Below are 23753 nucleotides of genomic sequence, written 5' to 3'. Positions count from 1 at the left end.
GTTAAATGAGTTATATAAATCCTTCATTCATTACCAGCTCATCTGCTCTCTTTTTCCTTTTCTGTTGGTTGCTCTTCTTTCCTTTTCATTTCTCAACATCGCGCATCACATGTTTTATCCGCAATTAAATTAAGAGATGATTGACTTGCACAAATTTTGTTCGAAGAGGTAAATCATGTCAAGTGTGAACGGCGTTCATGACGACATGCATGTGGTATCCAATTTTAGTCAGATATGCAGGTTCAGTAAGCATCCAATTGACTTATTGTGAGGGTGTTTGGGGAAGGCTTAAAAGTCCGGCTTCTGGATTATAAGTTAGAAGCACTTATTCGTACCGTTTGTGTAAGAAGTCAAGAAGCACTTATAAAAAGTTAGGAATGCTAGCTTTTGTTTCAGGATTTCTGCTTATTTGCCAAACACTTTAACCACTTATAAGTCTTAATTTACTTCTAACTTCTTCTCCACTTCTTTACTTTAAGCAAAAAGCACTTATTTTAACCTTATCCAAACACCCACTGTTTAAGCTCTGCAGGCTGTAACCTAAAGATTATGGAGTAGTTAAGATTAGTTTAAAATTGTAAACATGTTCTACTCCTCAAAGGCTGTATCTAACTTGTAGTTGTGGCCAGAACGTGAAAAACTTATATCAGATTATATATATGTTATCTGATAATCTCAAATTCTTACAATCTCACTAATTCAATCTCAAAACTCCAATCTAGCTTCCTTACCTTGTTTTTTCTATTGCCCTTTCTACCCTTCTTTCAACTTCTTTCTTCCCTCTTCTTTTGTCATCTTTCTCTCCTCACTGCTATTCTTTCCTTTTCTTCTGTTATCCTTTAATTGCTATCTTGCTTCTCGTCTTCCTTTCGCAATTCCAAGAACACATACAACAATTTGAAAGCAAGTAAGAATCATGGTTGGTTTAGCTGATATTCCAATCGTGGGGAAACTTGTGGACAGAATATCTGATGCTGCAGTTGACACCATCTTCCGTGGATTCCGTTACATGTTCTTTTACAAGCATCTTGTGAAGACTCTCGATTCTCAAGTCGAAAAAGCTAACACTGAGGAGGAGAGGGTGTCCAGAAAAGTTGCTGCAGAAAGAGCTAATGGTAAACTAATCGAGCCTCATGTAGATAAGTGGCAGAAAGAGGCTGAAGAAATCAAGGAGAGCGCCGAAAAGTTTGCAGAAGAATACAAAAACAGACAATCATGGAGGTGCATTCAGTGTGTGCCTATTCCTAACCCTGTCTCTCGTTTTCGACTTGGCAGAGAGGCGGTGAAGAAGACTGAGAGGCTGACTGAGCTCATTGATTCCGGAAAGGAGCTCTTGGCTAATGAAATTGCACATCTTGCATCACCTGAAAATTTACCCAAAAGTAATACAGAGTTCCAGGAATTTCAATCCAGAAATGAATCTTATGGGGAGCTATGGCGCAAGTTGACCACTGATAGCACTCCGATCATTGGTATATATGGAATGCCAGGAGTGGGGAAAACGAGGATGATGGAACAACTATGGAAAGAAGCCAAGGAGAAGATGATCTTCAATAAGGTCACGAGAGGGAACGTCGGTAATGGTAATCTGGATGTGATACAACTACAGAAACAGATTGCTGGGCATCTTGAGTGCCACTTTGAATCGGAAGATAATGCGGAAAGCAGAGCTTCTCAGCTGAAGCAAAGTTTATTGAATGTGGGCAAGACCCTCGTCATACTAGATGATGTATGGAGGGAAATTCCTCTAGATGTTATTGGAATTCCATGTTCTATGGGTTCCAAGATTCTCTTGACATCTCGAGAGGAAAATGTATGCTTTCGTAACAATTGCAAGACTCTTGTTAAGCTTACACCGCTGCCAAATGATGAGGCGTGGGGTCAGTTCAAGAACATTGTCGGTACTGCTCAAATTGATTCTATGCATGATGAGTCTCTGGCAAAGAAAGTGTGTGACAAATGTGGGGGTTTACCGCTCCTAATTCATGCAATCAGTAAAGCTCTGCAATTCCAAACTCACAATTCATGGGTGGATGCATTTGAACAACTTGAGAAGGGTGAATTTGTAAACATTCCTGGAGTAGAACCACAAGTATATGCTTGTGTAGAATTGAGTATCAATAAATTACATGGCGATGCCAAGTCATGTCTCTTTTTGTGTTGCTTGTTTCCGGAAGATTATAACATTCCTATCGAGAGGCTGATCCAGTTGGCAACAGGGTCACAGCTTGTATCTGGGGAATCTAGGGTACTATCAATGGTTGATACTCTCAGATCATCTTCTTTGTTGCTCGATTGTGAAGAAGATGATAGTATCAAACTTCATGACGTCATCAGAGATGTAGGGAGATCTATAGCGTTCATAGATCGAAAATTTGCATTTTTACAGGTAACATGTGACGTGCGGTTGGTTCATGATGCTGATTTTGTGATCACCAAATTCTTACGTTTAGATCTGGGTGGTGATAATATTCATATCCCTGATGATCTTGTATGTCCAGATCTGCATAGCTTGTGGATACAATTCAACAATGTCTCACGCGGCTTCTCGCGTACACAACAATTCTCAGGTGGCTTCTTCAGTTTATCTGCGAATCTTAGATTTTTATTTCTTGTAGATACCTTTCCTCCTTCAAAGCTGCAGTTCTCTCTTCAACCCTTGGGTAAACTAAGGACGCTGATTTTTGATAATTGTGACCTGACTCAAATTAACAACACAAATGGTGGCTTTTTTCCGGAATACCTAGAAACTCTCTGCATTTCGGATGGGCCTTTTCCAGAACCTCTAGATTTATCAAACCTGAAATACCTTCGAAAGCTAGAAATCAAGGGGAGTGGGAGGCGATTGATAATGAAGCCAAATACCATATCCAGCCTATCCGGACTAGAACAATTGCATATACCCGGAGGATTTGAGATTTGGCGTGATGATAGTTCTGTTGTTGCGAAACCCATTTTGGTCGAGATTAATGCACTAACCCACTTGAAAAGTTTGCAGATGAAATTTCAAACATCTGAGCCTTTTCAAGATACCAAGATATTTGATAATCTAAAATTATTTAATATACTTGTGGTTAGGGGTTTGTCATATTATGACAAAGCAGATCTGTCTTACAAGACATCAATTGAATTGGAAGGCTATCATAAAGAAAGCTTGAAAAGTCTGGTAGAGAGGGCTGAATATGTGCAACTGAAGCACAGTGATATTAATGGGATTGGTAGTATCCTTGATAACAACAGGGAATTGAGAAAGCTGCACCTTGAAGAATGTAACGAAATGGAGCATCTAGCAAGTATGTCACAGGGTGAGATTCAGCTTAGCCAGCAGACATCTTTTTCTAAACTAACCTGTTTAGAAATTAAAAGATGCCGCGGTTTAAAATACCTCTTCTGCAACTCTGTTGCAAAATGTCTCACCCAGCTCCAAAAATTGATGATAAAAGATTGTCATGTGATAGAAGTAATAATAATAAATGAAGGCTCAACTAATGGAGATATCATACACTTCTCCAAATTAGAAGAATTGGAGCTAAGCAATGTGCCCAGACTCAGAACCTTCTACGGGGCAAATAAAGACACCGTCATGCAGCCCTCAGCTCAGTTTCCACCTCTATTCCATAGAATGGTATGTTCAAATCATGTTATTTTCTGTTAATTTATTAATATTATTCCTGACCATGCTAGTTTTACTTCTATTAATTTATTCTTATGTTATACTTTATTAATTACTAGTCTTAATATATAATTCAAAATTTATTATTTATAATTTAAATTTGAGTATTATTTTATTAACATTTTTTACTAATAAATTTAAATTTGATTAAGTTATATTAACTGACTGATATATTTTCTCTTAAAAATTTAGTTTTTATAATATTTTTTTATATTGTAAATCGGTAGTATAAATAATAAATATTTTTATTATATATTTGTATATTTTTATAATTTAAGTATATGATAATGTATTTTTTTAATTAATTTTAAATTTGATTTTTCGTATTTCATATATCTTGATTTGTAAGAAAAAACATAATTTGAAGGTTGTATTGAAATAGATTACGCTATAGAGTTATCTGATGGTTCATATTTATTTTCCAATAAACACATATTATCTCTCATTGTATATATAATTTTGTGTGTGTGTTTATATATATATATATATATATATTTATTTATTTATTTATTGCAAGTATGTCTAGTTATTAATTAAAATCAATTAAATTATGTATTTTTTACTTTTTTGTTTGAAAGATTCCATTTCCAAACATTGTCCTAATTATCAAGTCTGGTGTTTTTTGGTATAAAAAAGTTAACAAGAAGAGATTTTAACCAGAACAAACAAAATAACCCGAAGTATAATAAAATAATCTAGCCCTCATCATCTATTTAAGAAGATATCTAATTGTTATTATTGGAAAATACTAAATATTAGAGATAATTAAGTTATAGATGATATTTATGCTCTATTACAACAGTATCATGTTGATTATTGTTAATAAATGAATATGATTTATGTTTGAAAAATGAAAAAAAAAACCATTTTATACAATTACAATGTATATGAAAATCGGGCTCTCACGTTAGTACTTTGATACATACTTCTAATAATTGTCCTTCAATTGTTTAGTTACTTGGATTATGTATATTGTAAATTTAAAATTTTGTATTAAAAATCATATTAAGTGTTAATTTTAGTTGTAATAAATAATTTTAAGTAATTATTAAATTTGTTTAAGTAATCTTAATAAATTTTAACATACTAATAATTTAGTACTCAGCTAAGTTAACAGAGAAATATTTATACCCAATATATGAACATATTACAGAAAATTAATTTGAACATGTAGTTTTAAATCTAAATAAGTAAATATATATTCGATTTCTCAAAAAGTAAATATATATTCGATCTACATTATATGGCCTCTTAACTCCATTTTCTTCCCTAAATAATTATATTAACTAAAAATATCTTTCATGAATTAAAAGTGAAGTCTCGTTTGTGGTTTATGCCTCTGTATTTCATTTCTAAATATTTTGAATTTTGAGCACACTACATTGACATTAAACTATCAACAGGTTGAATTTCCTTCACTAGAGATATTGAAAATCTTCTATGTAGAAGATGCTAGTGATATTTGGGAGAGTGATTATAATAATGACAGCAGATCTTTTTGCAAATTAAAGAGCTTCTCTTTGGATTACTGTAGTAGATTTGAAACGGTGATTCCAATTGCCATGTTGCATAAGCTACAGAATTTGCAATCCTTAAGCATAAGTGACTGTAGTTCAGTGATCTCCGAAGTTGGCTTAGATGGCAAGAACATAGACGTATGCCCACTACTCGCTTTAAGTGTTATGTATCTAAAGGGATTGCCATGTTTAGAAGAAACAGGGCTCAACTTAAGGAACAGTTCTACTGCAACAAATTTGTATCCAAATCTTAAAACACTTGAAATATTCAGATGTCATAACCTGAGAAACGTGTTCAGACATTCTTCTGTTTTCAGAAGTGTTGTGCACCTTGAGGAAATCAAGTTAGAAGAGTGCAAAATGATGAGAGAGATCATAGGGGAAGGTGAACAAGAAGAAATCACTCATCATGTCTTGGTGTTTCCTAAGTTAAAGGATTTGAGGTCAAAGCATTTGTCAACTTTGAGCCGCATTTGGTACAATAAGGGGGAGGAAGTAAAGGTACGTGTATATTTTTTTAAAAACAACTTCTCTCATACCTCTAAATTCTTTATATGGTGAGAATGGTGAGAATTTTTGTTGATTCACTTGAGTTCTTTATACTTTTTAAGCTTGCATTTAATATATTAGAAATTATAATACTGTAAAAAGTTTACATATAATTTATACTTAAAAAATGGTTCTTTAATTTAAAAATTGAATATACCGCTTGTATAAAATAAATTGGAAAATTATTCTTTACTATTATCAATATTCAGTACTTGTTTTAATATTTACTTATAAATCTTATGAAATACTCATTCATTCTTATTTTGATAGTTTTTCTTGTCTATCCTTGATGATTGAACTAAATTAAATTGTGTTGTGAGTATATGTATATTAGTCAAATATTGGAAATTGTATTCCAAAAGCATCTTAAGGAAAAGCATTCGAATAATTGCTTTGAAAATAGAGAGAGACGTGTACTCCCTCTGGTCCATAATAGAGAGCGTTTGACTTTTTGCACGTACTTTTAGGAGGCTTGATCACATGGTTAAAATTAGTATTTTTAAAATTTTCTTTTTCTGAATAAATATATTTATGTTATATTTTTATTCAGAAAAAGAAAATTACAAAAATATTAATATTTGCTACACGGTCAAAGAACTTAAAGTTACGTGTAAAAAGTCAAACACCCTATATTATGGACCATAGGGAGTATTAGGTAGTTCAAACTTTTTTTCCAAAAGCCACAGGAAGGAGTATTCACTTAATAATTTAATAACTTTTGAAAGTTATGTAAGTTAATGATATTCAATATAAAAATTATATTGAACAAGAAGAGTACATATATTATGAGATATTTTATTTTGACAAACAAATAGATAAGTATATTATGATTAAACACCCATCTAAATAGGCAAACAACTTCTAAGTATAGGTGGAACCATGACTATATATTGCAGTATTTGCTTATTAAGAACATCTCTAGCAGCAGCTTACTTAGAGCATCTCTAACAATGATCCTTATAATTCATTCCTTATTATTATTATTATAATAAATTTGGAAAGAGATTGATAAAAGATGGAAGGAAGAGAGAGAAAATAAGTTACAATAATAGAGAGAAAGGATTTTTTTATTAAAGAAATCAAATAAGGCATGACTAGTGGTGCCTTATTAGAGCATCTCCAATAAGCTCTTTATTTGAGCTCTTAAATTAAAAAATAAAGAGCCATGCCAAATTTTGATCTCCAAGAGACTCTTAGAGGCTCTTTAAAAGCTTAAGAGTCTCTTCTCTCTCCTCAATTGTAGGAGCCCCTAGATAGCTCTTAACTAATATTTTATTAGAGCAACTCCAAGGGGCTCTCTAAACAAGCTCCTAAGTCTAAAATTTAGGAGCAAATCAAAATTTAGTGCTCCAATGGACTCCTAGATGCTCTTTAAAAATTTAGGAGCCTACTCTCTCTCCTTTCTTTTAAAGAGCATCTAGTAGCTCCTAACTCAATATTATATTATTTTTCCTTCAATCTTCTCTCTCTTTTAGTTAACTTTTTCCTCTCATTTATATAAAATAAATATAAAATGTGAATAAGGAGCCAAATATAAAGAGTAGCATTGGAGTTCTCACGTTTTCCGGTGTATTAACTTACTAGGAACCACATTTTATATTATTGTTTAGGGAATGATTTAGGAGTACCGTTGGAGATGCTCTTATAAGTTTGTTCCACTTACTCTCTTTCTTTCCACTTTCTTTTGTCTTTTTTTGTCTTTTTATGAGTTCAATGTACTTTTAATAATATAAAAATAAATAAAGAGTGGATATAAAGAACATTGTTGGAGTACATGTACACTAAATTGCTAAGAGCTAATAATTTATATTATATTTAAGAGTGATTCTAAGAGTCTATTGCAGATGCTCTTAATAAGTCATGGAAGGAGGATCCTAGTGATTTAAGGCACCTCTAAGACACTGCTGGAGCACTAATTTATGTCACATTCCTTATAATTGGACTTAGGACATGAAATAAGGAAGCTGCTGGAGTTGCTCTTATATGGTGTCCTAAGCTATATTAATAAAGAATATGACAAAAATACAACTCCATCAGAGTCTTAGTCATGCCTTAAAAAGTTGGGATGCCACCTTCATTCCTCATTTTTAAGGATTGTGGAACCATTCCTCATACTATTTTGAATAATAAAATATTCACTTCTTTCCCTTTTCTCACTCTTTCCCTCCTTTCTCTCTCCTTATTACAAGTTGAATATAATGTTATAATAATAATAGGGAATGTAAATAGAGAATGTTGTTGGAGTTCTCATTCAATAAAATGTAGTAATCCCTTAAAATATACATATTTTATTATATATTTAGAGAACCGGCTAAGACTCTGCCGGAGATGCTCTAAGACCTTGCTCCAAGTGTAACTCTCAGGGCGCCACAATTTTTTAAAAAGAAGAAAGTAAGTGAAGATGAATGTAATTATAACATAATTTCACTCCAAAACTTTCACTCAAGTGAAAGTTGTTTACTCACACTTACATTCACTTACTTTCTCCCCTAAAAAAAACTCAAGAGGAGGGCCTAAATAAAATTAACATTGTGGCATCAAATAGCGATAAAAGTATACATTAGCTAGAAAGGTTCTAAACTAAAATTTGTAAGATGGGTTCTTATTTTATATCTAATAATCATATATTTACTTCCCTTTTTTTTCATATTAACCCATTCCTTACCATCTCTTTTACATTATTTCTTTATTAATAGACTTCTTTATTAATAGAAAAGGAGAAGAATGATACTGAATTGTATTACCTGTTTGGTTTTGATCCGGAAACGGAATGAAAAATTATATGATTATCCCTATATTTGATTTTTAAATATTAAATAATTTTAAAAGAGTTAAATATATTTACGTTTATAATTTGATATATTTTATTATTTAAAAATTTCATTAATCTTATAAATATCTTGACTTAAAAAATATATTAAAATTATTTTTAATATGTAAAAACTAAATTAAAATTTATTTTTGATCTTCAAAAATATTTTACATATTATTTTTTAGTGCTAATGATTTTTGAAATATATTATATATGAAAATAAAAAAAAATCAGGTAAGGGAAAAGAAATACCCAAAGTTTAAGTCAGAGACTACATTTCTTATTGCTTGTTATTGATTTATTACTTAACTGGTACAATAAAGCCAAAACAAATGATATCACTTGCATCATTTTTTATTTCTATTAGATAATGCTGTTTCATTCGTTACATAGACCATATGAAGTCTTGAAATCTGTAAATTTCTTGCGGAGTTCTTCATCTATCGAAACTGCTAGAGTATGGATGTGTTAGGAAAACGGAGTGACCACAAAATTAAGTAAGTTTTTAGTTTAATGACCATTAAAAAAATATTTAAAGTAAAATGACTAGATTGGAAATAAGAACTAAGTTCAATGATCATTTATGCCGCTCTCTCGGAACCATGACTATATATTGCAGTACTTGCTTATTAAGACCTTGCTCCAAGTGTAACTCTCAGGGATTAGCTAGATAGGTTCTAAACTAAAATTTATAAGATAGGTTCTTATTTTATATATCTAATAATCATATATTTACTTTTTTTCCATATTAATGCTTACCATCTCTTATACATTATTTCTTTATTAATAGATTTCCAATTTAATATTATAATAATGTTAGGGACACAAATAAATATAATCGTTGAAGTTCTAATTTAGCCTAATATACTAATTACTAGAAATTGAATTATTTATTATATATTTATGTAACCCAGTATGATGATCTTGGAGACGCTTAAGCTTTAGGCGAATATAAAATGACATGAATTGTTTTGTAGGTTGAATTCCCTAGCTTGATGGATTTCGTACTAGCCAGGTGTGGGAAAGTTAATCTGGAATCGATAGAATTCAGCAGCCAACTAAAGAGCTTGAATATAAGTTGTGATGACGAGATACAACTTCCGTCTGAATGGCAACCTCGATTACATAATCTGGAAACACTCATTTTGAGTCGGGTTTGGTGGCATGAGCTCAAATCTTTACAGTTTCCAAGGCTGAAGGTGCTTGAAGTTCGCAGCTATTGCGGAGGCTCTGCTCTTTTCACATTCTCAGGCTTTAGAAGTCTACAACAACTCCAAGAACTAGAAATTTCAGATTGTGCTTTCTTGCAAGAAATTGTGGAGGATTTTGAAATGTCTGGGATGAATAGCAAGACTATCACGCTCTCTCACCTGGAGATAGTTGTTCTAAAGAATTTACCAAAACTGAAAAGTATTATTCATGGAGCAAATTATGGGTGCCGTATCCCGTCTTTACGGGAAGTGTTTGTTGAGAATTGTGGACTCTCTTCTCTTTTTTCATTCTCAGAGTTTACACGTCTCAGACGTTTAGATATATCAAGTTGTGCTCTGTTGGAAGAAATTGTGGAGGATATTAGGAGTGATGAGGTTTCCGGCATGAATAAAAAGACTATTACACTCTCTCAACTGGAGTCAGTTACTCTTAAAGATCTACCAAAGCTCAAGAGTTTTATCTACAGTGCAAATCATGAGTGTTTACTTCTGCCAGATTTGCGCTCTCTTTCAGTCAGTAATTGTGGGCTCTCTTCTCTTTTCATGTGCTCTGGAAGTCTACAAAGTCTAAGAGACTTAAAAGTACGGGATTGCAGAATGTTGGAAGGCATCTTTGAGTATGCAAGGGGAGATGAAACTTCTGGTACAAGTGAACAGAGTTTTATCTCCCTCTCAGAACTCGAGACACTTGAACTTAAAAATTTGCCAGACCTCAAAAGTTTCATCCACGGTGCAAATTACGACTGCTATATGCCGGCTTTAAAATTTATGAGAGTTCATGACTGTGGATTCTCTACTCTCTTCACATGCTCTGTTTTCAGGAATCTCCTAAAACTCAGAGAATTGGAAGTATCACATTGCATATTGTTAGAAGACATTGTCGAAGATGCAAGGGGTGATGACACAAATGACAAGACTATTACACTCCCTGAACTCGCGGTTATTCAACTTGTAAATCTGCCAAATCTCAAAAGTTTTGGCCCTAATGAAAGCTATGCTTTCAATATGCCCAGACTATATTATTTTGATCTGGTTGGGTGTCCCCGGGCACAGAATTTCACTTGCTTGAATGCAAATACAGGAAAGGAATATGTTACATATGTAGAATAATGGAAAAGAGTTCCAGACTACAGACTATTTAAACAGGAAGACGGGCAGCGCCAGAGATGAAATGTCTAGGGGCCTGGAACAGGTCTATTTGTTTAAGAGAGTGTTCAGTACTGCAAATTTTGTATTTGTGAGTTCTTTTACACTTATCAGTTGAGTTCATGTTTTCTTGCACATTTTACAGTTAAGAATGGAGTATTGTATTTCTTTTGTTGTAAATCGATGAAATCAATCTGGTTAATAAAAAAAGCAATTCAAATTTGAATATAAGATTTTATTTGAAAAATCACATTATTAGTCACGATTTTAAAATGTATTTTAGCTCTAGGTTACTCTAACTGGAATATATTTGGACATTATCATCAAATATGCTTTTTAAGCTTACATTTTTAGTTACTTTATCATGTTAATTAAAAATTTATTTCAGTATTATTAACAAATTATATTATTATAAACACGCCACATGCTTTTAGATATATTTCAAAATGGTTAATTAACTGGAAAACAACATTTTAATTATTTATAAATAAAAATTTATATAAATATCAAAACTATGACAAAAGTCAAACTGCACAAAATAATTTCATACGTATTTTATTTAATTTAGGTTTCATAATGTACATGATTATTCTAAAATGCAATAAGAATCCTACCTCGCTAAACTCCATTTCCTAACCTTTTCAACAACTATTTTTGAACATCTCCAAACATAAAAATTCTTTCGCTAACATTTAATAAAGCATAGCATAAATAAAGACCACTCCAATTACATGTTACACTTGTCTAAAAACACAGGCAATCCACTAATGTTGGGTATATTTGGTCAACATTTTGAGGGAAGTAGAAAAATTGTCACATCATTTGTTATCATATTGAACTAATATATTATATTTATACAAAGTTGAAATATTAACAACATACAACAAATTTTATGTAAGGTCTTAACGTCCAATTTAGCCCATTAATTTTAGCCAACTTCATTAAAAATGCTCTTAAAGTTACTAGCATTTTCAAAACATTAACGATAAAGTTGTTATATTCCAGCTCCATGGAGAGTTGTTAGAATATTAAAGCAAAGCTAACATAACAAGGAAACGCTATATAGTGTAATTTAAACAGTAAATCAACTTTAATACAACACTAAAATGCTATAAAATTTATAGCTAGTATACCGAATTTGGTGTTAAAAGTATATATGTTTGGTGTAATTTTTACATCATAATGCCCTTTTTTATTAATAAAACACATTTGTTTCCTTTAAAGATGTCAGAGAAAGATTCCTTCAGTGTAAATTATAGTGTTAAAAATAAATTTGTTCATTTTATGTCGTAAAAAGATTCATTTTAGTATAAATTATAGTGTTGATGCGTTGGATTTTATGCATTATGTGATTTTGGAACTAAGATAGCATAAAAGTTACACTTTTTTAGTGTTACGGGTTGGAGATGGTGTTACAATCCATTGACACTATACACTAAAAGAAATCTTTCACCTATGAAATTTAATTTGTTAACAAAAATAAAAGTATTATTGGAATTATGAAAGATTTCAAATTTCGTATAAAATTTCATGAAATATACTTTTGATATCAAATTTGATGTCACACTATCTATGTGTAAGTTTCGCAGCATCTAAATGTTGCATTGAATTAATATGTTCACTCAAACAAAACATCATTTCATATATCTGATCATAGTAAATTTTGCAAACGATTAATATTTCTGGTAAACATAGGAGATCTTAGTTTATACCATAATGAACTGGAACATTTAAAAACAGTTTTAGGAGCAAATCTTAGACGACTATCATAACCATTTTAAATAAACAACATGCATTTTCAGATACTTTTCTTATATACTTCAAGGTTAAATTTAAGCTTAGAACCTGCATTGTTGAAAACACAAATGTCACCAGTCATCAAATCCAAATCTTTCCACAACAACGACCATCCACTGTGAAGTTCAACCCTATTAGTTCGCTTCTTCAGAACCACATTCCAGCTCTTTTGACCATGGCGTATTTTTAGAGTTTCAGCTTCACCAAGATTTTTTGTTGCAGCCTTGAACTTGACAGGTACAGTCTGTATATTTAGATTAATGTTACAATCTGAAAATCACAAAAAACAAAAAGAAAAAGGATAAAGGCATAACCTGTCTACTGCAAAAACTTACCACACCAAAATCATAATCTTGAAGGTGAGATTGCTTGATTTCAACTTCAAAATACAGACCAGCATCCTCTAAAAGCCATAAACTCATTTCAAATGAAAATAATCATATGAAAAATATATTATGGAAGAAAACGGTCAACATTTATCACATCTTAAACAAATAATATCTTACTGCATGAACGTTTAGGCATACAATCCTTTCCAAAAGCATGGACAACAAAAAGATCACCTCCGGTGTATGTGAAGACCAGAATATCACAAATTGATACATCGTAAAACCTATAAACTTTCTATAGTCCTCTTATCGTGCCATTCCCAGAATCAAAAGAACGAGAGACTAAACTACCATCACTGACAAGAAACCTTATTCCAGAAGGAACTTGACTACCAAACTTATCAATAACATCTTCAGACAATTTCTGAAAAATATATAAGTAATTCAATACATAATCAGAGGCAAAAAATCGAACATATCATAATGAATTAGCAGCAGTTATATATTTCATACCAAGGGACTCCATTCGCTAGAACTTTTCCCAAATATTCGAATAAACATGCATTCAAAGGAGTTATTCCTTCCTGGATAAAAATAACGTCATCATTGGGTATTCAATGTGACAAATGAAAACAAGGTAAGAAATCATACCAGGTATACCCTGCAGAACACAGCCTACATCTAATATAAACACTTCAAAATTGGCTCCTCCTAAGTGCTTAAATAAAAAAAATTGACATTCTTTTGGGAGCAACTTCGCCAAAAGTCCATGCATGTCGGAAAAACATCCATCCTCTTTTGAATATTTCACTGCAAAGTTAAACCCTTCCATAGTCTTCAAATTTAACATCTCAGGCAAAGACTCCCCAAAAAGATCAACAAAACCACGGGGAAGACGCTGAGAAAAGGAAAAAAATTACTTAAAACTATAACTCGCAAAGCAATAAGTTGGATTGAAAAGACTTGGGGAGAGTACCAGTTTGTCAGGAAGAGTTCCACGAGGAAAGAAAATTAGGGCTTTCAAGAACATAATAGGGATCTTCAGATCAGAGTCCATACCTGAATCAAGATAAACCTGTTTATAAGAAAATGAATGTATTAGAAGTTTGTTGATTAAGATACACATAAAAGGAAAGAGGTTAAGTCTATCAGGGCTTTGCTCATCTGCATTACCTTGATATGTAAAGAAAAAGGAAGACTCGTGCGCAACAATAATGATTCAACAAAAGCGTTATGAATCACTTATGGACAGCAGGGATAACAGTATATTAATGTCTTCATGTGGCTCTTTCCAAGAATAGACTAGGGACTAGGTAGTAAAAGTCAACAAAAATTCTTAACAAGCATGGATTATGTGGCAATCAAATATTTATTTTTTTCTTTAATTTTTTTTATTTACTAAAGCGTACTAAAAAATAATAAATATCATATGAGAAATCTTTATTTTATGTCTTTATAATTTCATCTAAAAGGGATGAATATGTCATCGAATTGCAAATAAAGTTGTCCCGTAGGGGTTCTTATAAGGAAATGCTATAACTTTTTCCTTTTCCACTCAAATCTTCTATTGAATTCAGCGATTTCTATGTCCCAATCGCTAACTGTTTACTATATTTTATTAACAAAGTCCAAACAAATTGTACAATGTTAAAATTAACTACAAGGAGGCATTTATTTACATAATATAAAATATTTTTTTCGATAAACCAAAAAAATACACCAAAATTATAACTTAGAACCGAAAAAAAAACAAATATCTGTTCAACATTTAAGCTCGCGACAGCGGGCACCATCCTAGTTAAAATATAATTGATAACAATATATTGTTGCATCGTGTTGGAGTTTGGAGAAATTTTTGTGGTGGCTACACTTGTATATTGAAACTACAAATGTGTATTCCTCAAGGAGCAAGAGGACATGGGTTTCAATTTATACATGGGTCCATTACCTGGCAATCATATGCCAGGGACTGGTTAAAAAACACACAGATTCTGGGTCGTTGGATGCATATTCAGCCGTCAGGATCAATTTAAAATTTTAATATGTCCAGCGCTTTTTTAGCGCTGGATGGGGATTCCGATGTCCAACGCTAAAAAAGCGCTGAACATATTAAAATTTTAATATGATCCTGGCGCTGGATATGCATCCAATGGCCGAGGATCTGTGTGTTGGTTAAGTGCTCCACAGCCATTAATGGCTGTGGACCGCTACCCTTTATAGATTATCAACAATACTTACGACATAAATTTTATGGGTTATGTTCAAGTGAAAACCAATATCACACAGAGAACCTTTTTCTAGTATTAGTTAGAGTTTTGCAGCATAACTGCACATAAAAAATGTTTTATTTATATATTATATTTTGAAATTACTTCTGAACACACACAACGATACAAAAAAACATGTATTTATATTTAGATAGCAAAAATCTATGTAAAATATAGAATTCTGCAGCAGAACCTTAGTGGTTCCATGATTCTATTTTCAGCATTGGTTCTCTCTTGAGCGCGACCCTAAATTTTATAATCATGTTGTACAAGATTGAAATGTTATTAGAAGTTCAATATATACATTATTAAATGATGATAAAAAAAATTCCATATGACCAAATACCACCTAATAAACAAATAAACTTCACAAATTAACATTCTGTTATGTTATCTTATTAGTCATTTGCCAAAAGAGATAAAGACTCAAATGGATCAGAACAACAAACATTTATAGTGTAATCAAGTAAAAAGAGATTATATTTTTAAAAAATAATAAATTTGAAATATTTATTTAAACCGTGCTCGAAATGAATCGTTGGATTAAAACACAGCTCTGGTATTATTGCATAAGAAGATTATAAAAATGGAGGGCTAACAGGAAAGTCGGTGTGAATGTTAAATTTACGTCAAGGGTACTCCTGAAGGCTGTAGCTAAGCCATGAATCATTGATCACTGACGTGCTCAGCTAAGAGTCTAAGAGTAGTATCACTGCACACGTGTCAACATTACATCAAAATTTGATGGTATTTAAATATACTGATGGATTTTTTGAACTTTATAAAATGATGGATTTTATAAGATTAGTCAGTGTATTTTAAATTTTTTGAAATCTCACCAAAATCTATTGTGTTTAAATCCTAACAAATTTATATCAACTCCGCGACATTTTATCAAGAATCCGCACAAATTAAAATCAGATACAATACATTAAAATTAATATACTAAAAACAATCAATTAAAATCCGAGTTTAATACACCCTTCTCTTCTAAAATATGATTGACTTGCATAAATTTTAGTTGTTAGACATAAATCATGTCAAGTGTGAACGGCGTTCATGCGACAGGCATGTGCTTTTCATTTAAATATGCAGCATCCAATTGACTTGTTGTTTAAGCTCTCCAGGCTGTAACCTAGGATCATGGAGTTAGCTTAAAATTGCATTCATGTTCCAGTCCTCAAAGAGGGGATCTAACATGCAGATGCAGTTGTGGCCAGAACGTGAAAAACTTATATCAGATTAAATGTATGGTATCGGATAATCTCAATTTCTCACATTCTCACTAATTCAATCTCAAAACTCCAATCTAGCTTCCTTACCTTGTTTTCTATTGCCCTTTTTACCCATTTTTCAAGTTCTTTCTTTCCTTTTCTTTTGCTATCTTTCTCTCTTCACTGCTATTCATTCCTTTTTCCTCTGTTATCCTTTAATTGCTATCTAGCTTCTCGTCTTCCTTTCGCAATTCCAAGAACACATACAAAAATTTGAAAGCAAGTAAGAATCATGCCTGGTATAGCTGATATTCCAATCCTGGGGAAACTTGTGGACGGAATATCTGATGCTGCAGTTGCCGCCATCTTCTGTGGATTCCGTTACATGTTCTGTTACAAGGATCTTGTCAAGACTTTCGAGTCCCAAGTGGAAAAAGCTAGCATGGAGGAGGACAGGGTGTCCACAAAAGTTGCTGCGGAAAGAGCTAATGGTAAACTGATCCAGCCTCATGTAGATAAGTGGCAGAAAGAGGCTGCAAAAATCAAGGAGAGCACGGAAAAGTTTGCAGAAAAATACAAAAACAGACATTCATGGAGGTGCATTCAGTGTCTCCCAATTACCAACCCCGTCTCACGTTTTCGACTTGGGAGAGAGGCGGTGAAGAAGACTGAGAGGCTAACTGACCTCATTGATTCCGGAAAGGAGCTCCTGGCTAATGATATTGCACATCCTGTGCGAGCTGAAAATTTACCCAAAAGTACCACTGAGTTCCAGGAATTTCAATCTAGGAAAGATTCTTATGGGGAGCTATGGCATGCGTTGACCACTGATAGCTCTCCGATCGTTGGTATATATGGAATGCCCGGAGTAGGGAAAACCAGGATGATGGAACAGCTATGGGAAGAAGCCGCCGAGAAGAAAATATTCAACAAGTTTGCACGAGCGAACGTGGGTAAAGAAGAGCTGAATGTGATACACTTACAGAAACAGATTGCTGAGGATCTTGGTTGCACCTTTGATTCGCAAGATAATGCGGAAAGCAGAGCTTCTCAGCTGAAACAAAGTTTATTGAATGCGGGCAAGACACTCGTCATACTCGACGATGTATGGAGGGAAATTCCCCTAGATTTTATTGGAATTCCATGTTCTATGGGTTCCAAGATTCTCTTAACATCTCGAGAGAAAAATGTATGCTTGGGTAACAAGTGCAAGACTCTTGTTAAGATTACACCCCTGCCAAATGATGAAGCGTGGGATCAGTTCAAAAATATTGTCGGTTCTGATCGAATTGATTCATTGAAGGATGAGTCTCTGGCAAAGAAAGTGTGTGGTAAATGTGGGGGTTTACCACTCCTAATTCATGTAATCAGTAAAGCCCTGCAATTCGAAACTCACAATTCATGGGTGGATGCATTGGAACAACTTGAGAAGGGTGAATTTGTAAACATTCCGGACGTAGAAGCACAAGTATATACTTGTGTAAAATGGAGTATCAATAAATTACACGGCGATGCCATGTCGTGTCTCTTTTTGTGTTGCTTGTTCAACGAAGATACTGACATCCCTATCAAGAAGCTGATCCGGTTGGCAACAGGGTCACAGCTTGTATCTGGGGAATCTCGGGTACTATCAATGGTTGATACTCTCAGGTCATCTTCTTTGTTGCTCGATTGTAAAGAAGATGAGTGCATCAAACTTCATGACATCATCAGAGCTGTAGGGAGATCTATAGCGTTCAAAGATCCAAAATTGGCATTTTCACACGTAAAATGTGACGTGCGGTTGCTTGATGATGCTGAATTTGTCAAAACCAAATTTTTACGTCTAGATCTGGATGGTGATAATATTCATATCCCTGATGATCTTGTATGCCCAGATCTGCATAGCTTGTGGATACTATGCAACAATGATATACAACAATTCTCTGGCGGCTTCTTCAGCATGTTTGAAAATCTGAGATTTTTATATGTCGAAGGTAATAATGACTCTTATCTTTCAAAGCTGAAGTTCTCTCTTCAACCCTTGGGTAAACTGAGGACGTTGGTTTTTTTTCGTTGTGACCTGACTGACATTAACAACACAAATGTTGGCCTTTTTCCTGAAAACCTAGAAACTCTCCGCCTTTTGTTTGGTCATCTCCCAGAACCTCTGGATTTATCAAACCTGAAATACCTTCGAAAGCTAGAAATCATTGGGCTGAGAGTGAAAATCATGCCAAATACCATATCCAGCCTATTCAGGCTGGAAGAATTGCATATACCTGATGGATTTGAGATTTGGAGTGATGATAGTTCTGCTGTGGCGAAACCTATTTTGGTCGAGATTAATCAACTAACCCACTTGAAAAGTTTGCACATAAAATTTAAAATATCTGAGCCTTTTCAAAATACTAATATATTTGATAATCTAACATTATTTAAAATTTGTGTGGGTGAGTCACCTCAAGAAGGAGCACATTTCTCTCACAAGACATCGATTGAATTGCAAGGCTGTCATGAAGAAAGCTTGAAAGGTCTGGTACAGAAGGCTGAATATGTGAAATTGAAGCACATTGATATTAATGTGATTGGTAGTATATTTGATAGCAACCCGGAAGCATTCACAGAATTGAGAGAGCTGCACATTAAAGAATGTAACGAAATGGAGCATCTAGCAAGGATGTCACAGGATGAGATTCAACATAGCCCGCAGACATCTTTTTCTAAACTAACCTGTTTAGAAATTACAGAATGCTCGGGTTTAAGATACCTCTTCTGCAACTCTGTTGCAAAATGTCTCACCCAACTGCAAAAGTTGATAATAAGAGATTGCCCTGTGATGGAAGCAATTGTAATGAATGATGGCTCAAGCAGTGGAGATATCATACACTTCTCCAATTTGGAAGAATTGGAGCTAAGCAAAGTGCCGAGACTCAGAAGCTTCTGCAGTAAAAACAAAGACGCCATGATGCAGCCCTCTGCTCAATTTCAACCTCTATTCCATAGAATGGTATGCTACACGCTTTACTTTTCTAATCATCCTTGGAGCACTTACTTTTATTAATATTTTGATTGTTTAATAAAATTGATTGTCTACAAAATTAAATTGAATTTCATCTGTGTTTTATGCCTATGCATTTAATCTCCCAAGTTTTTATTAGGATAACAGTAAATTTTGGTGTGAAATTATTAACAGGTCGAATTCCCTGCATTGAAAGATTTAAAAATCGAAAATGTGGAAGATACAAGTGATATTTGGGAGAGGGATTACAACTCTGAATCCTCTTTTTGCAAACTAACAACCATCTCATTACAAGGCTTTAGTAAATTGGAAACAATAATTCCAGCTGTCATGTTGCATAAGCTATCGAGTCTGCAATCCTTAAGAATAAGTGATTGTAGTTCATTGATCTCCGGAGTGGGCACAGATGCAAGCAACATAGATGTATGCGGCCTGCCAGCTTTAAGTCATTTGTATCTGAATGAATTGCCTTGTTTAACGGAGACAGGGTTGAAGTCAGGGAACCTGTATCCAAATCTCAAAAAACTAGAGATAAACGATTGTCATAGCCTTACAAACGTGGTTCCCAAAGATGTTATGCACCTTGAGGAAATTATTGTAAGAAAATGCAAGAAGATGAAAAGGATCGTGGGGGAAGCTAAACAAGGAGAAATCAATGATGTCCTAGTCTTTCCAGAATTGTTGTGTTTACGGTTAGAGCTTTTGCCAAACTTGACCAGCTTTTGTGGTGAGGAAACTGATGCCTGCAAGGTACTATATTCATATTCATTTCTTCAATTTTCTATATTCTTTTGTTAGTAGTTACTCCCTCCGTCCCGTTGATTGTTAACATCACTTTTTAGCTTGCTTTTTAAGATCTCTTTAAAATATAGTCTCAATGATATTTTTTTTTTTTTAAAATTCTAAATAAAAGTTTGACATTTAAACTTTTATTCAGAAAATAAATAAATTAAAAAAACATTATAGAATTATACTTTCTAAGAGTCTCAAAATGCGTGCAAACGGTGAGCGTTAACAATCTAATGGGACGGAGGAAGTACTACTCTGCAATAGAAAGTACTACTCTGCAATAGAAAACGGTAGGCGGAATAGGCGAAATTAATGTTTGAAATAATATATATATATTTTTATTTTGGAGAATGTTGAGAAGGTAATTTTACTGCTTGATTTAACTAACTTTTGATCTAATAATTAGATCATAGTTGGAACCAATAAATTATTTTATAAAGATGTCTATGCACTTATTAGAAGAATATGTAAACTTGCTCCTCTATTTCATTATTAGAAATTAAATAATTTAGTTATATTGTATAGTTTTATTTGATAAACAAAGTTGTTATTTAAAGAAACGTTCATAAAGTTGACAAAATGAAAGGTATTTATTTTGTAGGTTGAATTCCCAAATGTAGTCACACTTGAAATTAGCGGTTGCAAGGAAATTAAGCTGGAATTGATAGAGTTCAGCGACCAACTAAAGAACTTGGATATAAGTTGTGATAAGGAGATAGAACTTCCATCTACATGGCAACCTCGATTACATAATCTGGAAATACTCATTTTGAGGAAGTGTTGGTCGCATGACCTCAAATCTTTAAGGTTCCACAGACTAAAATTGCTTATGGTTTTCGAATATTCTGGATGCTCTGCTCTTTTTACATTATCAGGCTTTAGAAGTCTGCAAAATCTCGAAGCACTAGTAATTTCAGATTGTGCTTTCTTGGAAGAAATTGCGGACGATGACCAAATGTCTGGCATGAACAAGAAGACTATCACGCTCCCTCGCCTGCAGATGGTTGTTCTAAAAAATTTACCGAAGCTGAAAAGTATTATTCATGGAGTAAATTATGGGTGGCTTGTCCCATATTTAAGGGAAGTGGATGTTGAGAATTGTGGACTCTCTAATCTTTTTTCATTCTCAGAGTTGATAAGTCTCAAAACTTTGAAGATATCAAGGTGTGCTCATTTGGAAGAAATTGTGGAGGATGAGGTTTCGGGCATGAACAAGAAGACTATTACACTCTCTCAGCTGGAATCAGTTACTCTTGAAGATCTACCAAAGCTCAAGAGTTTAATCTACAGTGCAAATCATGAGTGCCTACTTCTGCCAAATTTATCGGATGTTTCAGTCAGTAATTGTGGGCTCTCTTCTCTTTTCATGTGCTCAGCCTCTCGAAGTCTACAAAGTCTAACATACTTGAAAGTAAAGGATTGCAGATTGTTGGAAAGCATTATTAAGTATGCGAGGGGGGATGAAACTTCTGGTTCGACTGAACAGATTATTTTCTGCCTCTTAGAACTGGCTTCGGTTGAACTCAGAAATTTGCCAGACCTCAGAAGTTTCATCCATGGTGCAAATTACGACTGCTATATGCCGGCTTTGTGGAATATGGAAGTTGATAACTGTGGATTGTCTACTGCCTTCACGTGTTCTGTTTTCAGGAATCTCCAACGACTCCGATTTTTGAGCTTATCAAATTGCAGAATGTTGGAAGCCATCTTTGAGTATGCCAGTGGAGATGAAACTTCTGGTACGACTGAACAGATTATCACACTCTCAAAACTCGAATCTCTTCGACTCAGAGATTTGCCAGCCCTGAAGAGTTTCATCCACGGTGCAAATTACAACTGCTATATGCCGGCTTTGGAATCTCTGCAGTTAAAAACTGTGGATTCTCTACTCTTTTCACGTCCTCTGTTTTCAGTAATCTCCAACGACTCGGATATTTGGAAGTATCAAATTGCAGATTGTTAGAAGTCATTGTGGAAGATGCAAGGGTTGACGACATAAGTGACAAGACTATTACACTCCCTCTACTCGGGGTTATTTATCTTGAAGATCTGCCGAACCTCAAAAGTTTTGGCCGTGATGAAAGCTATGATTTCAACATGCCCCTGCTAAGATATTTTGGTGTGCTTGGGTGTCCCAGGACAGAGGATTTCACTTGCTTGAATTTAGGAAACGGGAATGTAGAACCGATGGGGATGAATTTCACAATCTGAATGACAAGATAAAGAGACCATTTAAAGAGGAAGACTTGGCCGTGCCGGAGATGAAACGCCTTGTGAGCCTGTACAGCACATTTCTAATGAAGTATTATTTGTTCTTTTTTTCTCTTTTTCATAAGCCTAAAGATACTAATGAGTATTCTGGCTGAGAATCGAATCCAAGAACTAGGACACCATAAACGCAAAACTCTACTACTGAGCTAGAGCTACCCTTAACCCTTAACCCATATATGTTTCTTGTTGAAAACTAATGAAATCAATTTTCTTGATAAAAAAAGGTGATTCAAATGTCAAAGCAAAATATTTTATTTTTAAAAGCTTTATTTTAAAAATCACATTAATAGTCCCCATTTAAAATATTTTGATTAAAAGATATATTTATTTTTAATACCAAAATCTCTAAAATAAAATTGAATATTAAATCAAAATTATTTGTAAAAAGTAAAATATAAGAATTGTTAACATAGCAATCTAGACTTTGTGCACGTATATTTAAGTGCATTTGTTTCAAAAATTCCATAAGAAGTTGCATTTTCACTCGCAAATGTTGGTCCTAGCCAATTTTTTACGTTTGGTTTGGATAAGAAGACTAAGAAATATGCATAAAATAGTGAAAAAGAGAAAAAAAAATGGTGAAGTAATGGTCGACCATTGATTTTAAAGTATAAAAAGGAGATATGAGAGTAAAAGTAGCGTGAAAAGGAAGAAAAATATTTGTTCATTCAAATTTTTACTTAGATTTTTAATGGGTTTAACTTACTTAAATAAAATACTTATTTAAACACCTAATAAAAATATATTTACATAAACATCTTGTCAATTATAGGAAAAATTAAATTATAAGTTTCTGAACTATTGACGTTTTATGTCCCTAAACAAAAGATTCCGTAAAGATTCCGTATTTTTGATCACTTAACTTTTCTGTTTTCTGATCTTTCCGTCAAAAGATTCTAACGGTGTTAAATAGGTTTCTTGAGTTTCATACAGATTAAAGCAATTTTGAAGGTGTTAGTGATATCCAAATTTAGAGTTCAAGTAGTCAAATTGAAGTTTGAGTCGCAAGCGACACTCATATGATATCAATTTTCACAAACTAGTTCCAATTCAAAAAAATTATAAATTTAAGTCCCTGGATTCGATCAAAAACCCTAAATTTATGGTCTAGTTTAGGGTTTTCTAAATTAAATCCAATTTGTGAAAATTGGTGTCATATGAGTGTCGCTAGTGATTC

At 33.4% G+C, this 23753-nt stretch overlaps 2 protein-coding genes across 2 annotated transcripts; both read left to right on the top strand.

Annotated features, from left to right (window-relative positions):
* The first annotated feature begins 522 nt into the window (after positions 1 to 522).
* Positions 523 to 11031, top strand: LOC108215379 (probable disease resistance protein At4g27220). Its single transcript, XM_017387881.2, has 3 exons — positions 523 to 3625; positions 5077 to 5691; positions 9529 to 11031. The coding sequence occupies exons 1-3, from the start codon at positions 917 to 919 to the stop codon at positions 10870 to 10872; spliced, it is 4668 nt and encodes a 1555-aa protein (XP_017243370.1). The 5' UTR covers positions 523 to 916; the 3' UTR covers positions 10873 to 11031.
* A 5511-nt stretch (positions 11032 to 16542) lies between these two features.
* LOC108216601 (disease resistance protein At4g27190-like) lies at positions 16543 to 22759 on the top strand. Its single transcript, XM_064091026.1, has 3 exons — positions 16543 to 19504; positions 19691 to 20266; positions 20907 to 22759. Exons 1-3 carry the CDS (start codon positions 16808 to 16810, stop codon positions 22266 to 22268), a joined length of 4635 nt encoding a protein of 1544 aa, XP_063947096.1. The 5' UTR covers positions 16543 to 16807; the 3' UTR covers positions 22269 to 22759.
* The last annotated feature ends 994 nt before the right edge of the window (positions 22760 to 23753 follow it).

The sequence above is a fragment of the Daucus carota genome, chromosome 1 (genome assembly GCF_001625215.2).
Source record: "Daucus carota subsp. sativus chromosome 1, DH1 v3.0, whole genome shotgun sequence".
NCBI classification, from domain to species: Eukaryota; Viridiplantae; Streptophyta; class Magnoliopsida; order Apiales; family Apiaceae; genus Daucus; species Daucus carota.
The sequence above is the reverse complement of the archived record's forward strand: the minus strand, read 5'-3'. Positions and strand labels throughout refer to the sequence as shown.